The sequence below is a fragment of the Hirundo rustica genome, chromosome 5 (assembly GCF_015227805.2).
Source record: "Hirundo rustica isolate bHirRus1 chromosome 5, bHirRus1.pri.v3, whole genome shotgun sequence".
NCBI classification, from domain to species: domain Eukaryota; kingdom Metazoa; phylum Chordata; class Aves; order Passeriformes; family Hirundinidae; genus Hirundo; species Hirundo rustica.
In genome coordinates this window covers 31,880,790-31,905,844 of record NC_053454.1, presented here as the reverse complement: position 1 = coordinate 31,905,844, position 25,055 = coordinate 31,880,790, and the positions used below count along the sequence as shown (strand labels likewise).

Below are 25,055 nucleotides of genomic sequence, written 5' to 3'. Positions count from 1 at the left end.
ATATACCACTGTACTATTTCTCTGAAATTAAAAGTTAGTCATGAATAATTTTTATTCCAAAAGGTACTAGTGGACTTTACCTTATTCAGATCTTTTAGAATTGGCATACAATGCAACATTCCTAAAGTACTCTGGGCCTTCACACTTGCTTTTGGATTTCCACCGTCTGCAGCAGTAAGCCACAACCTAAGAAAACGGGGACAACAAAGTTTAAGAAACACATGATCTTATCATTTTTCAGAAAAATCACAGACTGCTCTTACCTTTCAGCCTCTTCAGCTGAATGTTTAACACCACATCCTTCATAATATGCCCTGCCAAGATTGTATGCAGCTGCAAACTTCAAGTGTCTTGCTTTTGGAGAATCAGAGTTGAGTATTTTATTCATGTATTCCACTCCCCTTTCCTAAAATTGAGCCATTTAAGTTATTATGTTCAGACTGTGAACAGTTTGAAATATATAACCTGAGAATGCACTAACTTTTGCAGGACAGGTAATTTTTTCCCCTTGGAAGAAAGGCTGAGGCATACTGTCAGGACAGCTTGGAAAACAGTGTCATACCAAAGCAGAACTGATCTCTGGTTACTAGACAGTCTCTCAGTTTTTGACCCCAGCATATTTTTAGTGTGACGCATTTCCTTGTAAATGTTCATCTGATAAAATATTACTCTTCTTCACTGACAATTTTTTTCCCAAAAATATTATCATGCTTACGTAAATGAATGTCACATCCTACACTTTTAACATTTTCAATTTCAGAATTCTGAGATTTTTTTAATATTGCATAATGTATCTGAAATCATAAAACAACCTTAACAAGAAGGCAAAGCGGTATGTAGTACACTTTCAAGTCCCTCCATTTAAAGTACCTTAGACTCATAATGCACAAAAACTGATAGTGTTAAATAAGCAGATGGAGAACATTGCATATGAGCAACTGGGCCTCAGTTGTACACTGTTAGGATTTAGCATGGACACCCTGTTTAAATACACTAGAAACAGTCCTTTATAGAAGGCTTTGCTTTTATATAGCTTTCATATTGTAATACACAAGAAAGAAAGAAACTTTTTTAGAATGTTTATTTGCTAGTAAACAAATGTGGTAATTATGCAGGCATACAGAAAAAATAAACCACCTCTAAAATTCAATGCTGTTTTCAGTTCTGCTGACAATGCTGTAAGCACCAGACAGGAGTCCCATTTGTTAATGTACTCTCTGGTTTTTTTTTTTTGGCATTCTGTCTTATAATCTACCCTTTTATTCCTCCTGTTTGTATTCTTTCCTCATGCCACTTTTTAAGATCATCTTCCCCAACAAATTAGCTCTCCTTATTGTAGCAAATCATTCCTATGTCTTCCTTTTTTGTAATATAATTCTTCAGTTTGAATTCTTCAAATTCTTGCAAAGTAATTTTTCATGCATCTAATTTAAAAATACTGGCAACCATTGGCAGAAGCACAATCATCTCTGGCATTTGTGCTAAAAGAATATAAAGTACCTTTAAAAAAATCTTTGTGCCAGAGATTTTATGCTTTGAAATATAATTGTTTGATTTCCATTTTGACTCATTTTATTTTCATCTATATAAATTTCTTATTAAAAAGTAAAAGATTTAAAATATTTTTAACACAGTTTCCACGTGAAGTCCAACCAAGCCCTTGAAGTTTATTTTAAAATAGAAATTGCTGTATTTTTTTATTCCTACTTTATTTTAGCCATTTTTGAGAACTTCCTCAACCCAGAGCCCTCACTCTCTAATGATGCTCTGTAAACATCTGCAGTTTATGAAACTAACTGTAAATGAAAAGGCTGTTATTTTAAACTAAATATTCATGCATAAAAAGAAGCTCCTAGTAATTATCAGCTAATATTAGGAGAAAAACAAAAAGTGTGCAGCTAAATTACTCACGGGGTCTTTTTTAGTGCCAAGTCCATCATAATACATTACACCAAGCTGATACATTGCTTGAAAATCTGTATCCTTGATTTTTTCAAATTGCTTTAATGCTTCTTCATACAAGCCCTGGGAAAGAGAAAGCAAACAATAATTCTATGATATATACACCCTTACAATTTTTCAACCTGGAGTATTTCTCTCATGAACGAAGAACAAAAAATTGCAACCACAGAACTGGCAGAAAACAGAGTAAGTTAACAACCACAAGAAAGCTGGATAGCCAAAAGCCATTCTGACAAACTCTCCCCTCCCACCAACTGCCATCTTTTCAGTTTGAGGAGATAAAAGTCTAATTCAGAGTCCCTACCCTATCTATCTGATAGCCTTTAACTTAGGTCAGCTGTTCTTATACCTCAAGAGTTTAACTGTCTGCTTTTGCATTTCTGCTAAGGGTTGGTTTCACAAAGGCTAATAAACCAGATGTCTGAAGACTTTAATGGACCCAGATGTCTGCAACACATTCTTATGGAGGTATCACCTGCAACAACAGAGATACTTTCACTCCTAAGAATAAATCTCAGAGAGTAATTGCTTCTGCATTGTCTGAGAAGAAACCATATTTAAAAATACAGTTGAACAACTGTAATACAACAGTTAACTGAGCCTGCTGTCCTAACTGAAATATTTTTACACATAAACCCGAAGTAAAAACAACAGTGAAATGAAAATGTTCTTCTCTATATTTTTACTTCAAATTTTCTGTGTGTTTTGATAGAAAAAAAAAAAAGGACTGCAAAAGCTCCGAACTGAGCAACAGTGCGACAGTCGGTCAAATGTCCTCACGACCAATCATCCCCTATTAATGCTGTCCAAGCTATTATCTTAAACTACTAATTGTCTTGGAAGCTTATCCATAATGACTGTGGGGGCTTTGTATTTTTAAAGAACTCTGGGAAAAAAAGCCAGTTTCTCTTTACAAGCAGCTGTCACAAACATCAGAAGTAGTACAGGAAGCACATTTAATCTCACCTTTGCTGAGAATTTAGTACTATATGAAGGAGACATAGGTCTGTGATTAAAAAGTGGGGATTATTTCTAATATTTAAAAGTACAGTGCTACAGCCATGTGCATTTTTAGGCACCATAGACATAAATTAAAAAATCTGAAAATTAAAACCTGCTCAAAGAATAAGTTTAGAGATGTACAGCATTTTTTCATGGACAACGAAGCCAGCTTGTCAAGAAACAGCCAGGAGTCTGTTCATTCAGCTTCATGGAGTTAGTCTGAGTTAATTAATTGATGAAAACATTAAGGACAGGCCCCAGAAAGAAGAAAGCCTGAGTGAGTTAATTCTGTTGCCGCTGCAAACCGCGAGACTGATTTACACCATACCACTGCTGCACTGTACACCGTACTGAATTTGTGCATATCACCTTGGAAAATACCTGACTCAGTGTTTGTACTACATTATTTTCCATCTTCCTGAACTAAGTTCTAATTTTCACAGGTTGCTGAGGTTTAAGTTCACCTGCCAGTCTTACTCTGTTCCCTGAGCATTTACTTTCAGAGACTTGCATGACCAATTTTAGCTGAAGTGGGCAGGGACAGAGATCTTGAAACTAGTACATTTCAACAAGTTCCAGTTCCTAGGTGGGGAGCAAAGATTGAAAGCCTGTGTCTTCATCAGGGCTCACTCTCAAAAATAAGGTGTATTGTATTTGGGCAGTCAGCTGCCAAAAACCCCAATCTGGCTTGGAAGTTAGCTTTTAGGATAGACTGCTGCTTACTTATCTGGTCCTTAGGAGACCTGTGAGGGAACTGGAAGACCTCTCTAGATGCTTGGGAAAGTGTAGGAAAAGCTTATTTAGGGGGAACACCTGGTGATTTAATGGGATAAAAACAGTCATAGGGCACCTCTTCTAGGTTTTTTTAAGGTGTCTCTTTTTTTGCTGAAAAGGTTGAAAACTGCCTGCTTTATAATATTTACTTAAGAGAGGGAAAGCACAACCTGCTCATAGTATCGTTGTCCATCCAGAAAAGGTGCTGGAGGATCTCCACTGGTCTCTCTTCCCCCCAGCGACTCCTTCGCTTCTGCCGACAGTGAATCACGGGAGCTGTGCTCTGCTTAAAAACACACACACACGCGTTTGGGTTTGTCCCCTAAGAGACGGAACCTGTGTAAACACAGTAAAGCCATGAAGCTGGCCGCTCCCCTTCTTAAAATGTTCTTCAAAAGACTAAGATCAAAGAGAAGGCTCTGCTATAAAACGGAAAAGTTGAGTGAAGCCAGCCCGAAGGAAACGTTCAGTGAATACGGCCTGACTCTTGTGTGCGTGAAGTCCTCCGTGGCAGAGCTTAACCCCGCACCTAACCGAAGCGGGGAGCTGCGGGCCGGAGCCGGGCCGGGTGGGAGCGGTACCTGGCACGGCAGGGTCCTGCGGCAGCCGCTCGCAGCGCAGCGCCATCCAGCACCGCCGGCCGAGCTCCCCCGGCAGCCCCGCGCCCGAAGGCGGCTCGGGCCGAGCCTGCCGGGCTCTGAGGGTCCGGGCCCGGCCCGCCCGGGGACGGTCACAAGGGAGCGCGGCCGCGGCCCCCGCTGCTGCCGAGCTCCGGGCGCCGCCGGCCCTGGATCGACCCCTGCTCATGTGCCGGGGCCCGCCGCAGCCCTGCCCGGCCTGTGCCGGCAGCCGGCACTCCAGAGCTGGGCCTGGGGTCCCGCCGCCCTTGGCAAGGCAGCAGGGAGACTGGGAATGCACAGACGGCATTTTCCGCTCGGGCTTCGCTCCACCCCCGGCCGTTGTCCGGTGCCAAACTGTCGGTAAGTGACGGGACAGGCTGAGGCTGGGCACCCACCGGGTCTTCCCTGCTACCGCCGGTCCTGTGGGAAATCAAAAGGAGAAGCGCAAAATGCTCTGCAGAACACGACTATAGGCAAAAGGAGCAGAAACTCTGGATGCAATTTAGAGCAAAAGGCACCAGACCATGACACTTCAGTCTAGCAGGAGGGACTTCGCCACTTCCAGTGATCAGAAACTGTTTGTTGTAATGTCGTTTGTTTTGCCCGTTAGATACTAAAAAACTTAAAAGGATAATTGAGGGAAAATGCTGTTTGAGGTTTCTCCTGAAATGTAAAGCATTGCTTCCACTTCTGTTGATTGTTTCTGGCCGCCTCTCTTACAAAAAGGGAATAATATCAAATGGTGTGAGAGTCTTTCAGAATAATGTTTAGCTGTGTTCCCAGTTTTTCCAGATGGTTATCATCCTTCCATTTTTGGCAGTGTGATCTGTTTCTATAGCAACAGGGACAGAGGCAACAATCAAAACGGGAGAGTGATGCCTGCAGATTTGTGTGGTTAAAACCGTGGGCTCAACGTGATGTTTTCCAGCAGTCCCAAGTTACTTTAAGTACCAAGAAACTCCTAAAATTTATCCTGATTCATTTTGTGTAGATGATGCAACCAAAGAAATCTACAGGAAAATAAACTTTTTTTTTTTGTTAAAGCATCAAGTAATTACTTGATTTAACAGGCAGAGTGAAGAACAGTTTTTGAAAGCAGCAGTACCCTTCAGCCAGTTAACAGTGGGCTGCATGGCTGCATTTGATGCAGGAGGGTGTGAGATTCATCAACACACCTTGGTTTATCTGCTTACACATTTATTAGAACTATTTTTCCAATTTAATTTTGTTGATACCTATGCCAGATGTGTGATCTGAGACACAAAGCACAGAGGAATTTTTCCCAAGTTATGTTCTAGAACAGCTGTAGCCAGGAACCCTTGTCCTTAAATGGCACTTGGGGCTGCCCCATACAAAATAGATGAGAATTGTTGCTTCTGTGTTTATACCAGTACAAGTACCAGTTATTCAAAAGCAGAAGAGTTTTGCGGGCACTAATGAGGTGTGCAGAATGTGACCTGAAGCTCAAGAACTAATTAGTAGCAGGAATTTGAAAAGAGTTTTGGCTGGCCAGATGGAGGTGTAGGTGGCTAGGCTGGAAAGATGAGATTCCTCGGTTGCAGCTTGAAACGTCTGAATTGCTGAGGTAAGGTAGGAAGGGAAGATCCTGAAAACAAAACCAAAACCAAACAAACAAACAAAAAAACCCCCCAAAAACCCCCAAAACAAAACAAACAAAAAAACCCCCCACAAAACAAAAAAACACCCGAAAACCCCAAACACAACCTCTTGGGCAATGCAAAATATTTAGTCTTACGCTAATTCTGGATAAGTGTGTTTTTTAAAGAGTCTTTAAAGTTGCATAAACAATGACTGGATTTCTGGCATCTGTGCAGAGGTATTTCATCCCTAACAAAGCATAGTTAGAAGTGTAGGAATTTTATTTGTTTGTTAACTAATTTGCTTGGCTAGCTGTTCAGGGAAAAACCCAGTACAACATTTTGTAATTACACAAGTGTACTTCTTTCCATATAAAACAGAAGTGTACACTGTCACTGAAATAAATCTGCTGAATTGATCGCTGCCTATCTACCTGGATATCTGCACCTTTAAAAATCATACTGTGTATGTTCACATTCCACTAAAATAATTTATATTAGCTTTCCCGAAGGAGAGGCAGAAGGTAATTTCATCATGTTTGTGAATTGACTTCAGAACTATGTGTGCCCTAAAGGAACACTGTTAGGCTTCTTTTTGCCTATCTCTGTATATTAAAACCATGCCATTACTGTTTTTTAAATACCTGACTTTCAATTTTTTTTTTTTTTTTTTTTTTAAAAAAAAGTCATGGTAGTGATTATGAGGAACTTCCATAACAAACATGTAGGTATTTGACACAGAAGGAAATACCATAATGCTAAGGGAACAGAATTGTGCATCTTGGACACTCACCCTCTCTAGGATACTTCAAGCTCACGTGACAATCGAAGTTGTGCTTTTGCAAATGTGTTTTGAGCAGAGATTTAACAGAGATTTAATCTGTGCCCAGATCCACCATTGCCAATTCTAGTCCCGCTCAGACTGGTGATGAACTTGCTGTAATGTCTGTGCTGAAGGGGAGAGCTGGGTTTCACAGCATGGCACGTCTGGCCAGTCTCCCTGGCCTAAGTGGCAGAACTTGGGCAGGACGATGGTACGGATTTCTTTTTACTGACCTAAGCTTTTTTTTGAGGCGGGGGAAATCTAAATCAATTCTCTACTGTTTTCTTCCCTAGATCCAAGTCCACCTTGGTCTAGCCTTCCTAAACCAGCGTTAAAGGTCCGCCGGCAGGACCACTGTGGAAGCTGCGCCTGAGAACACAACCAGGCGAACGCCAGGCCGCGCTCAGGGCTCGGCGGCTCCCGGCTGTCGGCGGCAGCGGGGCTTCCAGCGACGCCCGCTCCCGGCCGGAGCAGCAGCCGGTGCCGGGCCGCCCGGGGCTCCGGAGGGCGCTGCCGCGCCTTGCGAGCGTGTGCGGGACGTGCCGGGCGGCCCCGCTCCACATGGCCGCCCCCGCCGCCAGCCCCGCGCCCCGGCCCCGGCCCGGCCGCGGCCCCGCGGTGCCCCCGGCGCGGCCAATGGTTGGCGGCTGCCGCTGCCTACGTGCGGCGGGCGGCCGGCGGGGCGGGGCGGGGCTGCGGGCCCGGCGCTCGCAGCCGCCAGGGAGGCGGGCACGGACGGACCCGCGCCTCGCTTCCCCGGCCCCGACAGCCCCGAGTCCCGACAGCCCCGGTGCCCAGCAGAGGGAAGCGATGCTGATGCTGGACTGCAATCCAGAGGTGAGGTTTGGGAGGGTCTGACGGTGGTTTTGTCTTACCGGGAGCCCAGCTGCGGAAGTGAATGAGGTGTAGTTTGCTTGGAGCTGCTGCTGTTAATGTTGGGGCGCTGCCGCTGTCGATCGGTATTTCTGGTTAAGAGATTAAAAGCCAAAAAGTCTTTCTTGCACTGCTCTTAAGAAAAAAAAAAAAAAAAAAGGCAGTCTCAAGAACATGAAGGACCAATGATTTGCAAGGGGAATGTTTTTTGCTGGGATGCAGTGTTCTGATACCTGCCTTGGCTTACACTGGCAGTAACATTTCTTTTGTTCTTTTGATCTCGTTTCAGTCTGGTAGTTTCAGCAACCTATTTGAGACAGGAACTGGTGTGAACGCACCTGCAGATGCCTCTGGTCAGTCTCCAGCTCACTTGGCTGCTTGTGGAGGTGAAGCTTTTTTCCTACTTTGGCAACTGCAGACAGGAGCAAATTTGAACCAACAGGTAAAAAGCACATTTTATTCCTTCCACTACTAATCTGGCATGTCAGTAAATCCACACACTTTTTATCTAACAGAGGGGTTTTTTTACACTCAGTTGTATTGCATGAGATATCTGGGGTTGCTTAGTCTAGAGTAACTTCCAGCATGAACCAGAAATCTATATTGTATTAGCAACTTCTCTTGTAATGTACAATTTAATTTTCTCACTTACAGTGCTGCATGCAGATGTCAATTCTTTTACACTACTGAGTATTTATTTTTCCTCCAAAAGTTTGTCCCTGTTTCCAGTAAATGTAAGGATTCTTACTTGAGTTGCTTAGTTTAATTCCTTATACCTTTGAGCTGGTAGCAAGCTATCGGTCACAGCAATCCCCGAATGGTGCTTAGAGATGCTGTTAATCCGTGTAGAGAGTATTCTGTGTAAGTTACCTTTTTGAAGGCAAAGATAAAAAATGAGTACTGCGGGAGACAGCACTTCTACTTTGTGATGAATATATGATGCATTTAATGGCAGTTACCAAGTACACTTTATTAGCTATAATCCTTTAATTTCTCTCTCAGCTCACAACAGACTGGTGTACATAAGCAGTCATTTTGGAGAACAAGACAGCTTTATCCTACTCCTCTTCTTGCAAGTTATATATAAACTGTTATATATAAATTGTGTTTTTAGGACTGCTTTGGAGAAGCCCCAATCCATAAAGCAGCAAAAGTTGGGAGTTTGGAATGTCTTGCTCTTCTTGTTGCTGGTGATGCTAAAATTGAGTAAGTTGAGCGACATTTAGTAACTTCAGTAAGAGTGTCAAAGGATGTGCATTTTACAGAGTACATTTAACTTGCTCACAACATGTGTGCTAAGGCTGCAAATACAGCCTGACTATAGCCGTAGGAGTATTAAAAACTGACATAAACACCAAAGAAGCACAGACCACATGTTCACATGCTGTTGTTTAGCTATATACCTCTGTGATAACTGCTGAGAGACTATTCCTGATCTTAATCTCACCCTCTTATTGCCTTTCTGATATGCTAAGCCAGTAATAGTCTGATGACAAATTAATTTAAAATAATTATTCCCTTTTTGTATTTAATACCAAGCCCCCTGTATGAGCCCTGTGCTATCCTTGACAAACCTTCTTGGTACTGATTCTTATTTTTATACAACTGTGTAAATTACCACTTAATCAGTGCTTGCTCATTTTCCCAGTTTAATTGGTTGTTGTTAATTCTGTATTTCAGCTTGTGCAACAACAGTGGACAGACAGCAGCAGACCTTGCACTGGATTACGGCTTTCTGGAATGTGCCAAGTTCCTCAGGACAATTCAGCACACTCAGACAATGAAACAGAGAGGACAGTCTGGATACTCGCTAAGTGACAGACATGGGTTGTGGAGAGAGGGTCCAACTGCACAGAAACAAAGTGAAACCAGCGGATCCATAAACAGGAAGAGGAGAAGAGCAGATGGTGTGTAATAGTGTTGGTTTAATACAATTCAGAATATTTAAAAAAAATGTTTCTAGCATCTAAGTAAAACTAATGTGTGTTAGACACAGAGCAGTTAGATATAGAAGCCTCCTAGTAAGGATGAACTTGCATAGGTATTTAAGGTTAGGGTCTTCTTGGAAATGGACAGTACATGTGGAATGCCACTTAAGAGGCTACTTTAACACAGAAAAAATAAAAATCATAGGTACTCTTACTGATGAAGTAACTATAGACTTATTTTGCTTGTTTCTATGACAGATCTTGTCTCCTAGCTGCCAGAAGGAACAGCTTGTAATCCCAACATGAAATAAGGGGAATCCAAAGTCTGAAGAACCATGACTGGATGATATACACTGAGCAATCAGATGTGTGTGCTGGGACATTGTCTCCTTCTGAGAAGGAGGAAAGCTTGTTTATTGTTACTTCTTACAGAAGAATGTTGTGAGGTTTCCCCCCCCACTGGAATACTTGTATTCATTCAGCTATAAATAAATGAACATGGAAAAACTGATTCTCTTGCTTTTTTTTTTTTTTTTCTTCTGTGTAAATATGAGAGCAAAATTAATGAAATTATGAACATAGCCATTCTTTTCCCACTCCTAAAATGTGTCATCAAGAAGCTACAAAGGCCTTTAAACAGATTCATAATGGACAAGGCAGCTGGCTAAGTGGAACTTGAAAGGCAGAGGACAGTTTATCTTTTTGTCATGAAAGAATTCCATAAAATAAAAGGATTTGGCATTTAATCTATAAGGATTATGGCAGAAGAGAAAATACTATATAAACCTAAAGTTGTGCTACAGAAAAGTACAGAGTATTTCTTGCATAATAAATGCATTCGTAAGGAATACAGTTTGAAGAAGGTAGCTCTGATTTCTCAAGGTTTCATTAAAAAAAAAATAGTTTCTTAATTTAAGTTATTCAACCATTTCTATTTCAACCGAGTTTTGATTGACTTGAAGCATTATTTTGATAAATAACAGGACAGTTTTATGTGGATCAGCTACTCTTCTGTCTCAGCGTGTTCAGCGTAAGAGTGAATTCAAATGGCTTTTGGTCGTTGAGGTAGACAGAGATTATAATAGGCGTCCTTGTTCCAAAACTCCGGGCCCTTCCATCCACACCAGCCCTGTCCAAGGAAAAGCAAGACAGCTTTTAAGTCTACTTCAAATTCTGTTTTTCCTGTCTACTACTGTGGAGTCTATTCTTCTTTTACTAATCATGCTAATCTAAGCTGTATGCATTGTTTTGAAATGTCTATATAATGCAATGATAATTTTCAGAAAGTTCTCTACATGCCTGGAAACACATTAATGGAAAGACTCTCTCTGCCCTCCCCAGCTGAGTTCTTAGAAAACATCATCTCCTCCCCATCCCCACCTCCCCACTACCTTCTGCTGCTCCTGAGGGGCTAATGTTATTCTGAAACTCCATCATTCTCACAGCTTCCCTTTCTTATCTTGAATCCTTGCCTTCTATGGTAATAGTTGATATTTCAGCCCCAAACAGAGCTCCTAATACCAGAAATTGTGCTGTTCAACTTGATTCAGCAGAAGGAAACAGTCTAACAAAAGCTTTTAAGTTTGCAGAGTACCACAATTCCTGGAGGTGTGTTTGAACAAAAGAGCTACACACAGTCCACCTTAGTTCTCCCCTAGACACTTTGATGAGGAAAGTGGGTTCTGCATTTATTTTATCCTCCTGGACCACTGAACCATTCTTAACAGCCGGTAGCCGTAATAGCCTTTGGGCCTACATGTTCTTTGGAAATTGTTTCTTCCGGTGTTCATTTCAAGCTCTGATCGTTATAGGCCAGCAAAATGTTTCTTAAACAGCTATTTTTTTGGTGGGTTGTTGTTGTTGGGTTTTTTTGGTGCTTTTTTGTTTGTGTGTTTTTTGTTGGGCCTACACAAGGGTATCAAAGATAAAAGTTAAGAAAAAAAAAGTTACTATTTGCAACTTAATATGAAAAACAGAAAAGACACTGATTACCTAGCACTTACAGTATGATTTAGCTGCTTTAAGAGTTTACATTTCTGACACTATATTTACTGGCTTATAAGGTGCTGCATCATCCATTTAGTGGCTTTAAATGTGAAAATGACATGACGTACCCTTGAGTGCTTGAATTTTCAAAACAATTCTGTACCTGCTCTCTGAACATTGTTCAAGGCCTGATCTGAGAATGGTTAGTGCTGGATGTTTAAAATAACTTAAAATTTAAAATAAATTCTCTGCTTTATTTAGAGCGTCTTAGAGCCTGAACAGAATTTTCTGTTTTATTCTAAATACAAAACACATTTATCGTATCTACTCCTGGGTAAAAGTGGAGATGGGTGAATTAATATAAAATAAAAAGCACTGCTTTATAGTATAATAACTTGATGTAGTTGCTGATCTGATATACTTCCAAAGACAGCTGGAAAGTTTCAGAAACTGACAATACTTGTAGTATTGTAGTATGCACGTTAACTGGGGTCACTGCTTCTTCCATAAGGAATTGAGAAGCCATAGAATGACCAATTTGTATTTGGTTGGACATTATTTGTTTAATGCCAAAATACATCTATATACATAAATGAATGAGTACGTATGTGCACCAAGCCTCACCTTTTCCAAAATAACTTGCAGATCTTCTCCTCCTGTGTAATGTGGGTCTAGAATCAAGTATTTTATGTGCCCTGTAGTCTCATTCCAAGCCACTCCTAATATCGTGTGAGCCAAAACACCTCCACCTAAAACAGGAGAAACACAGATTGCTGATTTTTTTTTCATTTGGATTGACTTAATATGCAAGGGTTAAACAAAAGTAATCAACACCTTCTTTTAACACATTAGCTTGTTTCAAGATGATTCTGAAAGTGTCTGATGTAACATTCTTCACATTATTAAACAATGTATCTTTACTACATCTAAGAAAGGTGAGTTGTAGAAACTAAAATAAGCACAGAATGTATTTTCCAAATTTGTTCCAAGTCAGCAAGGCAGGTTAAATCCTCAGCACTCCAATCAGATGAAGTCGAGAATATTTCAAACATCCCTTCTGCACTTTTTCTTTAAAGAAAACTAACTGTATGAAACAAATCTGCAAAATTTCCTGGTTGTAAAAGGACTAAAATTAGAAGAGAAATCAGAATTCATGGATGAGGTTTATCTGCTGTTTTCTACTAAGTTACATCAATGAATATTAGAGGCAGAATGGTAAATTCTGATTTCCCTTTCCCCAGCCTGCAAACAGGAAAAGGGGATATTTTGATGGGCTCAGGTCAACTCTTCCAAGTTTCTTTCAGATAACATACAGTACTTTACACCCCCACAATATTGTAGTAATAACTCCACACAGCATGTAGGGATTGCTGGAAGAATACTAGCAAAAACAATCCCCAAACCCCACCCTCAAAAAGCCCATCTCCAGTCCTCCAATGACAACAAAAATGAAACCAGCCTACAAGAGAGCATTACAGAGAAGGTTAGGTTACAAACAAAAAGATTTTTCAATATAGGATTCTACATTCCTGAACTGCAAACAAAAAGGCCACTGAAAGGCCAAGAATATTTAATAGAATAGTTTGGGCTGTAAGGGACTTCAAAGAATCACCTAATTCCAACCCCCCTGCCATGGACAGGTCACCTCCCACTAGAGCAGGTGCTCAAAGCTCCATTGGAGCTGACCTTGAGCCTTGGGCCATCCCCCTGGCCTTGGGGCATCCACAGCTTCTGTGGGCAGCCTGTTCTGGTGTCTTGTCTCACCACCCTCACAGGGAAACATTTCTTCCTAATATCTGATCTAAACCATCACCATACCAAAGTCTGGACTTCTGGCACCTCTGTTTTGAGAAAGCTACACTTTATTATGGAATACAGACTGCAAAATTGCTTAAATTAATGTTATTAAAGTTGAAAATAATAATATTATTAATTTCCTAAAACACAGCATGGAAAAAGTAGTTAAAATAATGTCACAGTATTTTTACAAATGGTACTTCTTATCATACCAATATTTCAGATTATTAAAACTGGTCAGAATGCTAATTTGGATAATACCCTTCTCTTCCCAGCCAGATAAACAGTACTCTTCTCTGAGGGGAAGTTTTGGGGAACTGTATGAATGTCTGCTCCTGTAGAGAATGAAAGTCAGGTCAAGTTCTGACTTAAGAGCAATTTATAAGAACACCCTTTAGACTGACTTTTGTTACCATGTTTAATACTGAGTTTGAAAAAAATACTGAATAAAAAGACACCAACCACATTAAACTGTATCTTTTTTGAGGCTACCTTGGGAAAACCATAATTTTTAATTCATCTACAGTTTTGATTAACTCTTGTACAGTAAATTAAATGGGTTCTAATTGAAATGAAATTCAGCACAGGGAGGCCATGCACTTCTATTAGCCTTCTTCAACACTCGAGCACTTACCAATCATAACTGGAGTTCCCTCAGTCTTGAAATGATTAGCAAGCTCTCTTCCCTGCAATGCTAGTTCAGAACCCTGGCTAGGTAAGAAAAAACAGTAACAGATTTATCATTCTCACTAGGGTTACTTCTCTAATACCCATTATATTCATTCACTGCATAGATAACTGATTAGAAAGTCACTTGGATTATTCCTGCGTAAACTTCCTGAGAAATACTGAAAAACATTTTCTAACACAACGTCTATTTGCTAGGCAAGGAAATGAATACAGACATTTTTAGTATCTTGTCTTTATATTTCTTTATATAGTGGCTAATCTTTTTAAAACCCACTGAAAGTCTATGTGCCTACTTCCCAAGCAGAGAGAATGGATTAAATGCAGACTGAATACAAAACTGGGAAATGGTACATTTATTATAATGGATCCGGTACCACTGTTGCTGGTGCAGCTGTGAAGTCTTATTTCCATAAAGAATTAGAGATGCTAGCTGGAAATAAGACCAAGACAAAAATGCTATTCACTGCCAGTGACCACCTGAAAAAAATGCATGAATGTTTCTTCTTCCTGGCATGGTTTATAACACTGAGAAAAACTGGTGCTGTCTTGTAGCAGCACTATGAGCAACTCTACCCAGTTCAGAAAGGAGTGTATTCTATATTCTCACATGCAGGAATAAAAATCTTCCTACTGGCAGGGCCTGTCATAGCTGCTATAAATAATAGGCAAATCATCTCCAACTACAAGTTCCGGAACAACAAAAAAAGATTAAAATACTGAAGACCTGAACTATTTTCCTAACATTAAGGATGCCCATTACCGTGCTCTTTTAGAACACCTACAGTGCGAATTTACTCAAAATAAACATAACACATGAGAAGTATTTTGATTTGTATTTTCATACACACTGTTAGTGTATGTTCTTAATTTCATGATGTATTTACTAAATGTTCAGGGTTTTATTAGTCTGCATAGTGCTGTCTTAGTGCTGTCTAAATGATAGAAAATACAGTAATTTTTCTTCTGATAAATGCCAAAGACTATTCTTTTTGTCCCAAATATCTTTGTTGTGAAAGGTCCTTCACTGTGTATGAGAATGTCAGACTGTCAGAATGGAAACAAATTCCTTGCTTTATTTCTCACACAAATGCATAAAGGAGAACATTATTTTCCAGACTTCGCAATAATTTGCCTCAATCCTAAACTCACAAGTTAGGTCTGTGGCTACAGTACTAATTTATTTGTCAGTGTACATTCAGTTCTCTGTGGACATCAGACTGTGTGCCTGCATCAAAAATTGTGACACAAAGGAATAGGCTGAATTCCCTATCAGTTTGCATATCATGAAGCAATTTATAGATTAAGTACACCCGATGGGAGGCACATTTCTTGTGGAAGCATTAGACCATAGCTTTATAAAACTGTGCAATTTGCATATTATTAAGAAATTTATAGCAACTGGAAACTGGAACCCCAAGCTCCCAGGAAATTTAACACCACCTTCATCTGTAAGCACTTAGCACAACTAAAGGTAGGAAAAAAGGGTTAATGAGCAAGGAACCCTTAAAAGATTTATTATCTTTTTAATTATACCTCTTCTTCCATGTACTGTAATCATGATCTGCATTTTAAGGCATTCAGTATTTTTAGCAATTACCAAGCTACTAAACAGGTAGTGATTCTTACCTGACAAATAATATTTTGGATGTTATTCCTAAAAGCTGATTCAAAACAAGCTGTACCTCAATTGAACCAATCCATTGCCGTGACCCAACAAATGATGCAGGCTTGTCTCCAGCATCCACCAGCGCCTTTGCAACATCATAATGAATAAGAAACCCAAATATCAACAACATATAGTAGGGAATTCCAGCACTTTTTGTGGACAAAGTTGGTTTATATGTATGGGCATGCGTTTTGAACCTAGCTGGTAAAAAGCAGACCAATGAATCTTGAATTCATTCACTGTGGTTCTGTTTTGGAAGTGTCCCTTTGAGCAGTGATGCAAAATTGTGTCCATGAGCAGAGACTACAACCCAGGTCCACAGGCAGACTTCAGGCTGGGAGGGCAATCACTGAGCTCTTTGATAATGGAGTGCACCATTTCTACACTGCAGAAGCCACTTCACAGACTGAAAGGCTCTGATTTCCATTCAAAGCACTCAGGAAAGGATCCATAAAGTCACGCTCTGAGGAAGAGGCTACTGATCCATGTCAAAGGTTATGGTTTATTTTAAACTCTTCTTCATTCTGAGGCTTACATGTTACATTCAGCACTTGAGAGGGGCCTTTTCTGCTCAGGACACAAAGCCCAAAGATCTTCTGCAGGCTACTGCCCTCTTTTAGACACCTAAAAATACTACAGGAGTGCACAGATTTCAATAGCATCCAGGTGTGGATTGAGAAATGCTCAGGAAATGTGGTTTTACCTTTAGTGTTCACATCCCTTCTACATATGATAAATGTTTTTTTCATGGAATGAATTAAACTTTACTAAAAATGTTCAGTAAATAAATGTAATGTAAAATTCTATTTGGAAGACTGAAGGTAACTGCAATATTCCTTGATAAGCATACCTAAGTATGGGTATTAGCTACAAGCCTACAGTTTTACTTCAGCGCTGTTAATAGAGATGAACATATTCAGGTATGCATTTAAATTTAAAATAGAAAAAGAAATGAAGGAGAGTTCAAAAATCAGGAAAAGTGTGCTACTGTCAGAGGTAAAGTAGCAGAAGATGTCAGTAAATTCCTGTGTAGCATCTGGGAAGAAATCCAGATGTCACTGAATATGACAGCCAGTTTTAAAACGGATTTTAGCATGACACATTAGATTCCTTGTTCTTTTCATTTGACAAAAACATTGAAAATGTCACATCACAGCTTCTAATAGAATATTAATGCAGGAAAACATTTAAAAGATTATTTTGATGTATTTTATTTGTACAGATGTCACCCAACACGGGTAATTCGGAACCACCAGTCCAATTTAAGGGACAAAAGATATCTTCCAAAATACATGAATTTGATATTTAAAAAATAATCTACACAAACATTTCTAGAAAAAAATGCATAAGATAATCTCCTTAAAAGTTCTGTACCTGTTGAATTTCCTTGTGTGTTGGTATAGGTTTATCCATGTAGCCTTGGTGCTTGAACCAAGAGCAGATTGTCTGCAAGGACCGATAGGCACAGCCCCAGCCACTGTCATCCATGCGGTCCTGCATATAGTGGTGGTAACTGTAAACACCTTGCACTAAATAAACCTGCAGGAGGGAGAACACAGCCATCTGAGCACACCTGCATCAGCTTTCAGTGAAGTCTTCAGCTGGGGACTGCAAATCTTTGGAAGAGTCAAAGGGTCATTATTCACACATGATTACTCCACCTGGTTTTGTCTCATAAACTTCTCTGTTGAGAGTTTTTTGTCCTGGTTCTGAGAAACGTTTTAGAATACACACTAAAAACGTGGATATTATTTTCCCAAAAAAATTCAATTTCCTTGGGACAAGTACAGCAAATTAAAGCAATGCCATTTTGTGCAGAGCAGTCCTTTTGCTTAAAAGGTCAAGACAATTATTTCACTTTCTCAACTGCACACTGACTATCTAAATTACTTCTTTAAAAAAAACCCAACAAACCTCAATTAAAATAAAAAGGTACTTTCTGCAAAATGTTTCAATTTAAACTTACCATACCAGACTCCATAGCAGGTGAACTAAGATGTAAATGTGGATTTCTGAGATATCCATCTTTATATGGTTCATCTGGAAAATGATAAGCATTTGCTCTCTTGAAATATGGTCTGTCACAAGGCAGATTGTATAACCCATGCAATTCCTATATGCAAGTTCAAATAAAAATAAGAAACACAATTCAAATTTTGGGTTAAAAGAAAGACCACATTGTAATCAGAAATGAAGATACAATTTTAACAGCACAGTTTAGCAATTTATCAAAACAGGCTTAATTAAACATTCAGCAAGCATGTTTACCACTAGACCTCACCTCTCCAGGGAAGCTAACGCAGGCTCACCTCCCATCTAAAGGGCCCACTGCTTTATGCAGTCCTGTTACATAACACCGGCTGCTGAGGCCCCACTGAAAATACCTTGAGTAACAGGTTTGTTATGAAAGCATGATAAAACACCATCAGAGAAAAGAATTACAGCTTTATCTACACACCAAATTATAATCTTAACTGATACTGGAGCATACAAATAACACACACTGAGACAAAGATATTGGGCTTATGGTTCAAGCAGATTCAGTCTATTTTAAAATCTCTTAAGCTCTGTTTGTCACACAGCAGCCACATTTAAAGAGATATATTGTCTTGTTTCACAGAGCTTAAGAGTGAAAGGCATGATAAGATCATGTTGGATAATGTGTGTAGCACAGGTAATACATTTTAGGCAGATGACCCAGCACTGAAGCCAGCCACAGGAGCTGCAGTAACACTTCCCATCGGTGGGATAGAGTGAATAGCAGACAGAGAGCAGGAAACACAGGCAGTGCCATGAGTGCTTGAGGCCTCAGCACACACAAGGTTAGATTAGGCTTTATACACCCAGTAATGCCTCACACAGGACAAGTCCCTACTGCTTCTACACCTCTAAGCTGCAGAATATTCTTTCCCTGCTCTCAGTACATGAAATTGTGTGACCTAGACTGGTATCAGTCTCAGTCTGAAAGGACTGCCATGTCTCAACATTCTTCCACCTCATCCATATTCTTTTTTCTAGATGTGCCAACCCAAAGGCAAAAACAAGCCAAAAACTAACTAAGCCTGGTCAGCTGCGAGCTACAAAAAAGCAGCCCCCTCCAAACAAACATACCGTAACACCACAAAACCCCAAGAAAGAAACCAAAACAAACAAAACCCCCAATACTAACCCTTTCAGGACATTTGTTAAAACCTGAGTGTAGTAACACAACAAAAGTAAACTGATGTTCTGCCACAGAACAAGGAAAAAAAAAAAAAAAAGAGAGAGAAATTCAAAGAATACTGTACTGAAAGTATAATTTAGAGAAAATATTTATCAATCAAATTTCATGTACTTTTAAAGTTTCTGTTGTTCCCTTACAAAAATGAGATCTGGCACATTCCATAAAAAAACTTCTAATAAATCAAGTTTGCACATTCAGTATACTGCTTTGGTTATAATAAAAATAAATCTAAATACTAAATACAGTATCTGCTAGCATTTACTCTACACTGACTAAATGGAAAGCCTTACCACTGCTTCAATTACAGTAATTAAAAATAAAATATCAGGTTCTGTTACAGTTTGTTGGCTTTACCTTTCTGTAACTTTCCAGCTGATCATCTGAAATACCCGTAGGATATGAGACTGTTACGAGGTGATTTTTTCCTGGTAACATGAAATGAAATTGTTCTGGTACCACAATTGATGTTCCTTTCACATATTTCATGATACATCTTTCCATGTCAGTTAATTGCCCATGAATTGCTTTCACTAGGAGATTTTGTACCCTGCAAAGTACAAGGGAGAGTATTTCCAAAGTAGAGCAGTGATTCAGTCCTCCCAAATGTGGCTACCCTCTCTCATATCAGAAACACAATCAGTATGAGCATTTGTCAAAATAAAAATTAAATGTATGACAAAACAGGTTTTTTCTGCATTTTATCCACTCCATTTAGTGTCATCCAGAGTCAAATCCTATGGAAAAAAAATGCAATGAAAATATACATCGGCAGACTCAAATGTTTTTCAGCTGTACCTACTCAGCTGCAGCCCTAAACGAAGGGCTGAGATTACAAAGACTCATCAAATACACCCCAACTCTCACTTTTTATACACTTCACATACAAAAATTTCTAGAACATTTTCCTGATTTTCTCAATTCCTTGCTAAGCAATGCTTATGAGTTATCAAATCTGTCACACATTAATAAACTGAATTTTTTTATAGACAGCAAAAGGATGTTTCAAGATTATTGAAATTAACAGCTGCGTACATGAGCTTTTGTGATTTAAACAGTTAAAATTACATCACAAAAATACTATATACTTTTCATTAGACTGATGAATGATATAGTTTTACTTCATTATTTCAAGAAAAAGCAGAAATGAAGCCGAAAAATTGCAAGTTCAGGATAACACTTACTTTCCCCATGGTTCTTCTGGAGAAACAGATACAACAACATCGACTGGTAATGTCATATTTATGTAGTGGTGTTCCTTCTCTTCCCTTTCAATGACTGGAGCCAAAGCAGCTAATGAAGATGTCATTTCCAACATGAGGTCTACATTGATTATCTGCTGCTACAGAGAATGAAGACACCAATATTACATCTCCAACTGCACATGAACCATGAAGGCAAAAGTAAGACTGCAGGCATTTGGTATCAAACTCAGTAATGAAACACTTGGGTTAGAAAAAAGCTGGTAAAGACAAACTTCTATGTGCTGATCTACCATAAGTGGATTTCTGCATTCACGTTGAATCTCAATGACTCTAAAAGCATTCTTTAAACTCATGTCAATGCCTATTTGTGTACAGAAAAGCCTAGGGAGGGCAAGTCTAAAAATGTTTAAATGATAATTTGTCTTATATATTAGGAACATACCGTGTCCTGTAACTTTTTATCCTTTTTTTTGCCAAGCTTTCGTTTGGTCTCATCATCTTGATCAAATCTGAATTATCAACAGAAAGAGAAATTTCTATAATATGAAATTAATCTGCTAACCACCCCCCCCCCAGTTTTTAAATATACTTACTGTATAAATCGTCTTATCTCCTTACATGCAGACTCATCAGTCAGCTCTGGAACTGTGGTCATACCATTGTTAGGCCACACATAGACTGAACTGTGGCAAATTCTGAATACAAGAACCTCTGAGGACAGTTTGTTTTCAAGGTCACTGAAAACATATCCTAATGCCTTTTTTGTTGATGTCTCTGAAACACAGTAAGGATATAATTAGCTTAGAAAATTCTCTCAGCACTTTTTTTAAAACTGCTGGGCATACATTTAATAAAATTGTTTTGACTTGGAATAAAAATGCAAGTGCTGTTATGATCAGAAAAATGACTGGGTAAACAAAACTGTGGTAAGATTTTAATTATCAGGTCTCAAACATTCACCCTCACCTCCCTGAACAAAAGTGTACTGGTTCTCTTAGATGCTGTCAAACTTACAGAAGAACAATCTACTCTGCTGTCACTTACCACATCTAATAAGTCTTAACCAAACCTACAGCTGCAAACAAACTTCTATGTGCAGACAAACTAAATACAGGTATGTATATTTAGGCTTTTGAAAAAATCCTGAAAATATTCAATCTCAGTCACTCACATGTTTCTGACTTTATATCAGTGCTCAGAGATACAAACCAAAACCAGACTGAATCTTTGGAAAAAGCAGGGCCTACATTCCAGCTGAGGACCAAATTTTGGTCAACAAAAACCTATACGCCACAGTCTTGTTTACCTGAAACTTTATTACTGGTATGTACAGTTGTCTTTCAGAGCCTGTAAGGTGTTTTACCCACACCTCACAACATGAACCAATAAGGGATATGACACTATTGGATATGATAGAGTAACTCTGGCACATTAGCCACATTTCTTTCCTTACTGTGAAGGTTAAAAAACATATTCGATTACAGTAAGTTAAAAAAGCCTAACAAGCTATCAAAGACTGTGCTGCATCTCTCTGATGCATTAACTTAAATTTGGTCACTATTAGATAACTTTTGTACTACCAATCTGTAAAAACTACATTATTAGAAAAGTCAAAGGAAATCTGCTCCAAAAGAAAAAGCTCACTGCCCTTCAAAAGGAGCAGTGTGCCATATTTACCCACTAACAGGTGTGAATACCGTGCACTTGGACAATTCAAACATCACTTTGCTTCACTGTGGTTACAATTCACTACACCAGAGACAAAGTCAAATAAATAACCCTTCACTGAGGATGCAACTCACAAAATGCTGCTTTGGATTAGGTCAATCTATTCAACACTTCTGTTCCACATCATGAACTCATATAAGGCCAAGTTCTTTATCAAGGCTCACTAGATGGAATTCAGTGTTTCTGCTAGAGACCCATCCTTTTAAAATGCAGAATGAGTGAGAGCTGAGCTAAAAACAGCCTGCTTCCCCATCCCGCCCTATGACAGCTCAATGGCCACCGATAGCCCTGAGCACAACTTCTGAGGAGAATGTCACTTTACTGAACAATGGCGGACTACAGGAACCCCTTAATGCCTTATGGACTAGTCCCTTGCTCTCACATGGAATTGCAGTAGCCAAAACTGCCTAAATTCAGTAGAGTGACTCGTTAGCTTGTTCTCTTTCTCCATTTCTCTGGAAGGATTGGACCACAGTCTCAAATTTGTATTATTAATACAGTCCCATTATAACAAAATTCATTGCCTTATTCTCTGTTTGCTTAGAATTTCAGGGTCAACTTTGGCTTCAAGCTGAAAAGTGATGCCAATAACATATCCGTAAGTAAGAAGTATATGCAAAGGAAATTAGTTAAAAATTTCAATGTAAAGTTTATTTCCAACTAAAACAAAAAACACAGGATGGAAAAAGAGTGTCAGAAAACTTATGGAGATAAAGAATAATTCTTACAGGTTTGTGAAGAAGCACTCAACACCTGGAAAATGCCAAGAAAATATATATAATAAATAGTTTCTTAATAAAAGTTCATGTAAGTATTAAGAAATCTATTAGTCTTATAGACACACCATCAGTAGTTCCAAGCTGAAATGCAAGATCCAAGCCTCCTCTTATTCTGAAGAGTATATCCATAGCTTCTAGAATTACCTAAGGAGAAAAAAAAAGCAACGAACATGAAGAGCCATTTCAACATGCTTTTTCTCAAGCTGTTATACCACAGTGTGCAAGCACACCAGGAATTACTGCAGCTGCTCAGGTTACAGAAGGTCAGTGAATAAACAGGGAAGTGAGTGGTGCAGCAGCGCACAGTTGCTGCAACCAGCGCCTCAATTACACCTTGGAACACATTTCCTACCTCGACAAAGAAAGCCGTAACTCTACACTTTCACCACAGAGAAATACTTTAGGTAAAATGTCATTGTTTCTTATTGTTTCAATCCAAATGTCACGTTTCCCATAATATACATTCACGTATCTATCTATCTATCTATCTATCTATCTATCTATCTATCTATCTATCTATCTATCTATCTAATCGCCATCTAAATCTAAAATATATTCTTCCAGCTCAAGTAAAGCAAGGACAGAACTGAGCTGAAAGGTAATTAGGCACATCTGTAAGTATGCATTCATTAGTTAGGAAATCACATTTTCAGGGAAATGAGAAGAAACAAAGGGGTGGGGTGTAACACATAACCTCTAGAACTAAGGCTGAGTTTCACATTTGACAGGAGATCTGCTTATGCCACCATAGAGAACAGCCAGCTGTTCTTCCCCCCACCCCCAAAGTCCCTGCTCTGAGTCCTTATAACCACTCACTGCAGATATTTTAATGTGAACTTCACCAGAGAGCTCATGCTGATGGAAAAACACCCTTCTATTTAGAGAGGCCTTTTTCAGACAGATCAATCCCCAACCAAGTTCAATGTACCAGACAAAACCAGCTGCGGCAGTACAGAGAGGAACAAAAGGTGAAAGATTAGTGTGGGTATTGCTCAGTGTAACAGTCCACAGAAGGAATGCTTAACAGTTCTAACTGCTCCAAAAAACCACCAAGCACCTGTAAAAATAATTATACTAGGTCCCCTTGGAAAGACTTATTACACAGTTGTTTGCTTACAAAGAGACACTTCCACGTGCAATGTCATTACTACTCCTGAAATAAACCCAAAACATAAGACTAATTTTCTTTCGATTAAAGGCATTCCAAAGAGAAATATGCAAAACATGCATGACTGTTAAAATATAATAATCTACTAAAGTTTATCTGTTGGTGAAGGATTTTCATGTTTCAGTGATTCTGGAGTGCCAAGAAACAGTTTGGCTCCTGAAGCATAACCCTGAAGTATTTTAGATAGCACAGTTATCTGCACTAATAGGGTCTTGGAGTGTGTGACCCACAAAAGTGCCAGCCAGAATGTGAAAAAATGTTTGCCTGGGTTGATGTAAAAGATGTTTTTTATTTGAATTGTTACTATGCAAGAATAATGCTCATGAATAAGAAGAAGAGCTCTGCAAAAGGAGCCACTTATGATAGTGGGTCATCGAGGACATCACAGAATCACAGCATGGGTGAAACTGGAAAGGACCACAGTGGGTCACAGAATCACAGAATCTTCCGAGTTGGAAGGGAACCACAAGGACAATGAGTGCACCTGAAGTGAATGGCCTATAATGGGGATCAAACCCACAGCCTCAGTGTTACAGTGATGTGGCCCAACCTTCTTCTCAAGCAGGGTTATCCTAGAACACACTGCACAGGGTTGTGTCCAGACAGTTTCTGAGGATCTCCGCTGATGGAGACTGCACAGTCTCTCTGGACAACCTGTTCCAATACTGTCACTGCACAGTAAAAAAGCTCTTTCTCGTGCTCAGGTGAAACTTCCTGTGTATCTGGTTCTGCCCATTGCCTCTTGTCCTACTGCTTGGCTCCAAGAGCCTCGCACCATTATGATGACCTCTTCCAACAAATCCCTGACTAAAGCCAGACAAGCTGAGTCCCCCAAGGGCGATGGAGAACGGCTGGGGGCATAGGAAGTCGTCAGTGCGGGAGGCGTCACTGGCCCCCGTGTGACACAACCTGGGCCCTACAGAAAGGGGATGGAGGGGCCTCCGCACCTCCTCCCGAGGTACCGCTGGGGCTGGAGGCCCAAACGCGACGCCCGAGCACCCAGCCGGCAGCGGGGACACCGGCCCGCCCCGCCGCTAGCTCTGCCCCAGCGGGGGCGCTCCCCTCCCCGCTGAGGAAGGACACCCACCCACATACCTACCTACCTACCTAGTCTTCCACCCATCCATCCATTCCCCGGGGATGGGGAGAGGGGGGCCGGGCAGGGGAGGGGCGGACTCACCACGTCCGTCAGCGCCGCCGCGGGGGCCGGGCCCGGCCGCATCCTGGCGGCGCAGG

At 40.0% G+C, this 25,055-nt stretch overlaps 3 protein-coding genes across 9 annotated transcripts in view; 1 reads left to right on the top strand and 2 right to left on the bottom strand.

Annotated features, from left to right (window-relative positions):
- LRP2BP (LRP2 binding protein) overlaps positions 1 to 7,735 on the bottom strand; it is a 14,062-nt gene extending 6,327 nt beyond the window's left edge. Inside the window, exons 1-5 of one of the 3 annotated variants that reach the window (XM_040064546.2) lie at positions 7,655 to 7,735; positions 3,909 to 4,021; positions 1,912 to 2,025; positions 264 to 406; positions 81 to 186 (exon numbers count right to left, since the gene is read on the bottom strand). In XM_040064546.2, the coding sequence (XP_039920480.1) occupies positions 81 to 186; positions 264 to 406; positions 1,912 to 1,965 (303 nt within the window). In that variant the 5' untranslated portion in view covers positions 1,966 to 2,025; positions 3,909 to 4,021; positions 7,655 to 7,735. Of the gene's footprint in view, positions 1 to 80; positions 187 to 263; positions 407 to 1,911; positions 2,026 to 3,908; positions 4,022 to 4,250; positions 4,666 to 7,654 lie in introns of those variants that run through there. The other 2 variants (XM_040064544.2, XM_040064545.2) reach the window with 2 other exon arrangements.
- Positions 7,485 to 9,974, top strand: ANKRD37 (ankyrin repeat domain 37). The gene is made up of 5 exons (XM_040064547.2): positions 7,485 to 7,616; positions 7,942 to 8,094; positions 8,767 to 8,858; positions 9,333 to 9,559; positions 9,839 to 9,974. Exons 1-5 carry the CDS (start codon positions 7,590 to 7,592, stop codon positions 9,850 to 9,852), a joined length of 513 nt encoding a protein of 170 aa, XP_039920481.1. The 5' UTR covers positions 7,485 to 7,589; the 3' UTR covers positions 9,853 to 9,974.
- UFSP2 (UFM1 specific peptidase 2) lies at positions 8,616 to 25,055 on the bottom strand. 5 transcript variants are annotated; one of them, XM_040064538.1, is made up of 12 exons: positions 25,000 to 25,055; positions 22,717 to 22,795; positions 20,738 to 20,918; positions 20,587 to 20,653; positions 20,124 to 20,281; positions 19,297 to 19,489; positions 17,686 to 17,832; positions 17,094 to 17,258; positions 15,680 to 15,804; positions 13,998 to 14,074; positions 12,191 to 12,315; positions 8,616 to 10,709 (listed from the first exon to the last, which is right to left on the bottom strand). In XM_040064538.1, the coding sequence occupies exons 1-12, from the start codon at positions 25,039 to 25,041 to the stop codon at positions 10,623 to 10,625; spliced, it is 1,446 nt and encodes a 481-aa protein (XP_039920472.1). In that variant the 5' UTR covers positions 25,042 to 25,055; the 3' UTR covers positions 8,616 to 10,622. The 5 variants fall into 5 exon arrangements, with proteins under 5 accessions (XP_039920472.1, XP_039920473.1, XP_039920474.1 ...); XM_040064539.2 differs by having other exon boundaries at positions 20,124 to 20,278; positions 25,000 to 25,050; XM_040064540.2 differs by lacking the exon at positions 25,000 to 25,055 and adding an exon at positions 24,919 to 24,995 and having other exon boundaries at positions 9,558 to 10,709.

Excerpts from the sequence above, each read along its gene's own strand:
- ANKRD37 (XM_040064547.2), top strand. The coding sequence starts at position 7,590 with ATGCTGATGCTGGACTGCAATCCAGAG. Across the intron at positions 7,617-7,941 it reads TGCTGGACTGCAATCCAGAG|TCTGGTAGTTTCAGCAACCT; the intron begins GTGAGGTTTGGG and ends ATCTCGTTTCAG. Across the intron at positions 8,095-8,766 it reads GAGCAAATTTGAACCAACAG|GACTGCTTTGGAGAAGCCCC; the intron begins GTAAAAAGCACA and ends TTGTGTTTTTAG.
- UFSP2 (XM_040064538.1), bottom strand. The coding sequence starts at position 25,041 with ATGCGGCCGGGCCCGGCCCCCGCGGCGGCGCTGACGGACGTG. Across the intron at positions 22,796-24,999 it reads CGGCGGCGCTGACGGACGTG|GTAATTCTAGAAGCTATGGA; the intron begins GTGAGTCCGCCC and ends TTTTCTCCTTAG. Across the intron at positions 17,259-17,685 it reads CTGCTATGGAGTCTGGTATG|GTTTATTTAGTGCAAGGTGT; the intron begins GTAAGTTTAAAT and ends TCCCTCCTGCAG.